General features: G+C 33.1%; 1 protein-coding gene across 9 annotated transcripts in view; it reads right to left on the reverse strand.

The window, feature by feature from the left end:
* Nucleotides 1-5,000, reverse strand: part of LOC125047671 (phospholipase D alpha 1-like) — a 24,625-nt gene that overhangs the window by 18,391 nt on the left and 1,234 nt on the right. For 3 of the 9 annotated variants that reach the window (XM_047646021.1, XM_047646022.1, XM_047646023.1), the window contains exon 2: nt 4,200-4,517. The exons of 1 other annotated variant lie outside the window; for it this stretch is intronic. In XM_047646021.1, the coding sequence (XP_047501977.1) occupies nt 4,200-4,290 (91 nt within the window). In that variant the 5' untranslated portion in view covers nt 4,291-4,517. Of the gene's footprint in view, nt 1-1,356; nt 1,462-4,199 lie in introns of those variants that run through there. 5 more of the 9 variants (XM_047646018.1, XM_047646020.1, XM_047646019.1 and 2 more) reach the window with 3 other exon arrangements.

Here is a 5,000-nt window from a genome sequence, read left to right on the forward strand (position 1 = left end):
CCTCTAAAGTTCGTATCCGTCTTACATTAATATAAGATAAATACCCAAGTCTAGCCCCTTTATACAAACGGAAACCCAACAAGAACGACCTAAAAAACAGCGCATTTTTCCTGAAGGCCTCAATCATAACGTAAGACTCACGCACTGTACAAATCCAAACCACCCATTCTTACCTGGATCTGGACCACGACAACAACATACAAACATCGGGGATCAAGCCTATATCATCACATTTCAATACACAGACGCAAAGAGACCCATATCTGTTCTAAAACTAGACATAGTTTCAGAATCATGTACAACCCGCATGGGGACCTAACAACAATAACAGACGTTAGGTGTCTCGTAAACATTCTGCTTCCTCTGACCTAAACTCAACGTCTTTACAACCCTATGTAACCAACACGCTGTTTGAGAGTGTGTGTTATATAGGGGGAGCAGAGACTGAGATTGAGGGTGATAAATAGAGAGGGATGAAAGCTGAGATAGAGAGTGGAAAAGTAGATATAAATATAATGGTAATTGCTCAAAGTGTATGGATATCAGTGAAAGTGTGTGTGTGTGTGTGTGTGTGTGTGTGTGTGTGTGTGTGTGTGTGTGTGTGTGTGTGTGTGTGTGTGTGTGTGTGTGTGTGTGTGTGTGACAGAGAGATGGAAAACTTGACAGACACTGGATATAAGTGTAATAATAATAATCTTTGCAATCACACTGATAAAGGATAATTTTAACGAAAAATGGTACTACAGCTACTACTACTACTACTGCTAATAATAATATTTTTTGTCATTGTTATCATCATTATCAGTATTATGATTATCATTACCATTATTATTATTATTATTATTATTATTATTATTATTATTATTATTATTATTATTATTATTATTATTATTACTACTACTACTACTACTATTATCATTATTATTATAATGCTAATAAAATCAATATCGATGATGATATGATGTTAAAGATGATAGTAATAAAAAATAAACATAGTAAGACTATGTAGTAAAGATAATAATGATAATAACAACAACAATAATAATAGTAATAGTAGTAGTAGTAGTAATAATAGTAATAATAATAATAATAATAATAATAATAATAATAACAACAACAACAATAATAATAATAATAACAATAATAGTAATGATAACAGCAATAGTAATAATAATAATAATATTACTACTACTAATAATAGCTATAAAATAATAGTAATAAATAATACGTTAAACAATGCCCATGACATTAATCAAAACATATTTATTAACGCTAAAATCAAAACAAAGACTGACCACCCACAATAACAATGGCACTAACACAAAAGTGTCATCTTATAACATCAACAAAACCAACCTTTGAATAACCCAATGTGATGATATATAGGCTCCGTTTTCACTTCCACACACTACAGTGCTGAGGACTGTAAGCAGTACGCGTGTGGCCGCTAGAACCACAGGCGTTCACACTGATACACTTAGGAAACCTTGGGAAGTAAAAAACGCCATGCAAGACTTCCTGATGTCTTGTGACGTGGTGCTGTCATGCAACCCTTTTGAAGTCATATGTTAAGTGTATGACTTGTTGTGAAGTCATTGATCCATCTGTTGTGGTGACTGATTGGTAATGTTAATTGTGGTAAGTTGCTTGGCATTTAAATTTCACTGTGATTAGTGTTAGTAATTCAGTGATTGGATGAAGATATATCGTTTTTCAAGTTTCTAGCAGTAGCTGATGTCAAAGTTTATTAAAACTCATTACTAAAGTGGCCTTGTGGGCTACATGTTCTTTGGGAAACAGACAAGGAAGAAAAGTAGAAAAATAAGGAAAAGGAGAACTGAGAAGAGATAGGGACCAACAACAAAAGTAACAACAAAAAACACAAATAATATTAAGAAAAATAACAAAAATAGAACAAAGCTGACCTTAAACCAAAACAAAACAAAGCTGACCTTAAAACAAACATCAAAAACAAAGAAGAGTTATTAATACGCAGTGGGATTTCATTTCACATTCTAAATAAGTTTCTCCTGTGCGTATTAAGAAAGAAAACCCACATTTCGTATTAGACAGGTTACTCATTTATCCCTCTGTACAGACCATTAATCAGCATTTTTTCATCAACATCTTTTCTTATATTTGTAAAAGACAAATATAAGAGACTTGTATAGAATAAATGCTCCTTATAACATCTGTAATTGCTAAAATCAGTTACATTTTCTTGTTTTACTGCTGTATAGTAAAGCATTACTACGTTACTATCGTTCTTCTTTGCATATAGTTTATTAATAAATAATTTCGTCATTTCATAATTACAGTTACTGCTTAAGCAATTATGTCGTTAACGCCAGCGGTAGTTTTATCATATCGTAATGATTACCGTCAGATTTTTATATACTTCTTATAATTACTACCGTTATGGTTATGTCATTTCAATTATTGTTATAATCATTCACTTGTCAGAATCATTATGAATGACAGCAGTAAGCTGTATGCGGCAGGTATTTGTAGCAATACCATTAATATGGAAGGGCATTATCATTATTATGTTTATAGTTACCATCATTAATATTGTTGTTGTTGTTGCTTTGTGTTTCTAGTAGCTACGTTGACGCCGATATCTTGATAATTCAGTTACCAAAATCATGTCCATGGTTTGTCATAAAGTACGTTTCCGTTATTTATTCCCAAAGATACAAAGAGAGCCACCCGAAATCTAGGCGGGAAACCCACGTGGAAAAGAATGACTCAACCCACAGATAAGAAAGAGACTGTTTCCCTCCACTAATAAAAGTCAGAATGCGACCGTCATTCCTATTATCCCTCCTCCCTCCCCCTCCAACCTTGACCCACTCCTAATCCTTAACCCCCCCCCCCCCACACACACACACCGATCCCCCCGTACTACTTTCACAAGTAGTGAAAGTAGTACACACGCACTTAGCAACTAACGCAAAGGCTAGGTACCCTTGTCTAATATAAGGACCTTCCGACTCTATGGGTGGAACTGCACTCTGATCTATGCTATAACAAAAGATTCTATAGTGAATATCCCTTGCCGTAACTTTCTACTGCATACAGAGCACATCTGATAGTAAACAAGCCTAGTAGAGTAATAGCAACTTATGATTGAAACACGAGAATATCTGTGGTTGAGTAATATGGTAGATAGGTCTATGTAAGTGGCTTTATAGTTATGGAAAAAAGGTACCAGTCAAGTAAGAAATATTGGTGGATGATTTATGTGGTAGACTGGAATATGACGGTGGATTTACAGTTATGGTAGAGGTACAACGATTCTGTAATGTTCAAAGAGTTAATATAACCAGCATAACGAAAGCAAATGCAAATGTGGGAAACGAGATGGGAAGCACAATGGTGATAAAAGATAAGATAGAGCGATAAGACAAACGTAATTTTTCTCACTGATATCACTGGCAGAGATACTGGTAGTGACGATGATGTGATCATCAGTATCATCATCATCATCACCATCAACATTATCCTCATCACTATCATCATCATACCAATAACCAAACAATAATAATAAGGCAGATAATATAATAATAACAATAGTAATAATAATAATAATAATAATAATAATAATAATAATAATAATAAATAATAATAATAACAATAATAATGATAATAATAATAATAATAATAATAATAATAATAATAGCAATAACTAAACAGTGATACAAAATAATAGCAGTACCTCAATAAATATCTATGGCAACAATACTGTTTGACAGAAAAAGAAAGAACAAAAAACAACTCAACAAAAGCAAAGGAAATGCTTAATCAGGTTCACTAAAGGTTTCCTGTGTATTGTCTGGATACTAAAAGATAATCAAAATTATAATTAAAGAGTGAAATAATACACATTTTTCTAGTAAACTTTGTCTATAATCACCAAAATAAAAACTCTGATATATATATATATGTGTATGTATGTATGTATGTATGTATGTATGTATGTATGTATGTATGTATGTATGTATGCATGCATGTATGTATGCGCTGGTGTGTACGCGTGCGTGTGCATGTGCCAGTGCGTGTGTGCGTGCGTGTGCGTGTGTGTACTATTGACAATAACAACAACAAAAAAATGCATTTTCTTCCGTTAACGAATGAAGTAGTACTTCCCTTTAAACACACAAAAAAAAAAAAAAAAAAAAAAAAAAAAATCAATTTACCTTCTTCTTCTTCTTGATTGGTGTAGTTCTCTGCCAGTTCCATAACATGAGACTGGATTGTATCCTTCACTCCCATTAACTTGGCAAACATTTTGGTGAAGTTGTTAGTCTCGTGGTGCTTGTACAGTTATACAACAGAAAGCTGAGTCGGTCTAATAATTGACAATAGTTTTTATTTTTTCTCTCTCTTCTTTATTGCTTATTTAATGTTTATCGCGTTAATACTTATTTATTGTTTATTTGATATGTTGGCTTATGAACAATTCTTACACTGTCACATACGGTACTATCGCCTCATCACATTTTCCTGTCATGATGCTGATCAGTTAAAGCGATATATTAATTTGATTTTATTAGTGACAGAAATAAGTTAATGTCCTTCACTGTTTCGTTTCAGCACGAATAAGTGTAGTCACTTTTTCTTTCTCTTTTTTTTTTCTAAAGTTTCTTTAAATAGTCGATAGAAAAATAATTACTAAGAAATACTATTATATATTAATAACTCTTCGCACTTCACAAGTCGAGTTCAAACACAGTTCTTTCAAGCAGACACTCTTGCAACTATCAGCTCCTCTCAAAGCATGCTCTAAACAGAATGCTTCTTTTCTTCTTACTGATTGTAGTACCTACCTACACTTACATTTATACATACGTCAAAAGTCACACTTTTGTCATCTTATAGCGAGAAAAAATATACATGACGTGGTAAAATGACTCATGCCGGTTGCGTGGGTCTACCCCCGTTTCCATTCATACTCTTACTACAGGATGTTGGCGTTTGTATGTTTTATCTCATCTCGG

This window comes from Penaeus chinensis, chromosome 41 (genome assembly GCF_019202785.1).
Source record: "Penaeus chinensis breed Huanghai No. 1 chromosome 41, ASM1920278v2, whole genome shotgun sequence".
NCBI lineage: Eukaryota > Metazoa > Arthropoda > Malacostraca > Decapoda > Penaeidae > Penaeus > Penaeus chinensis.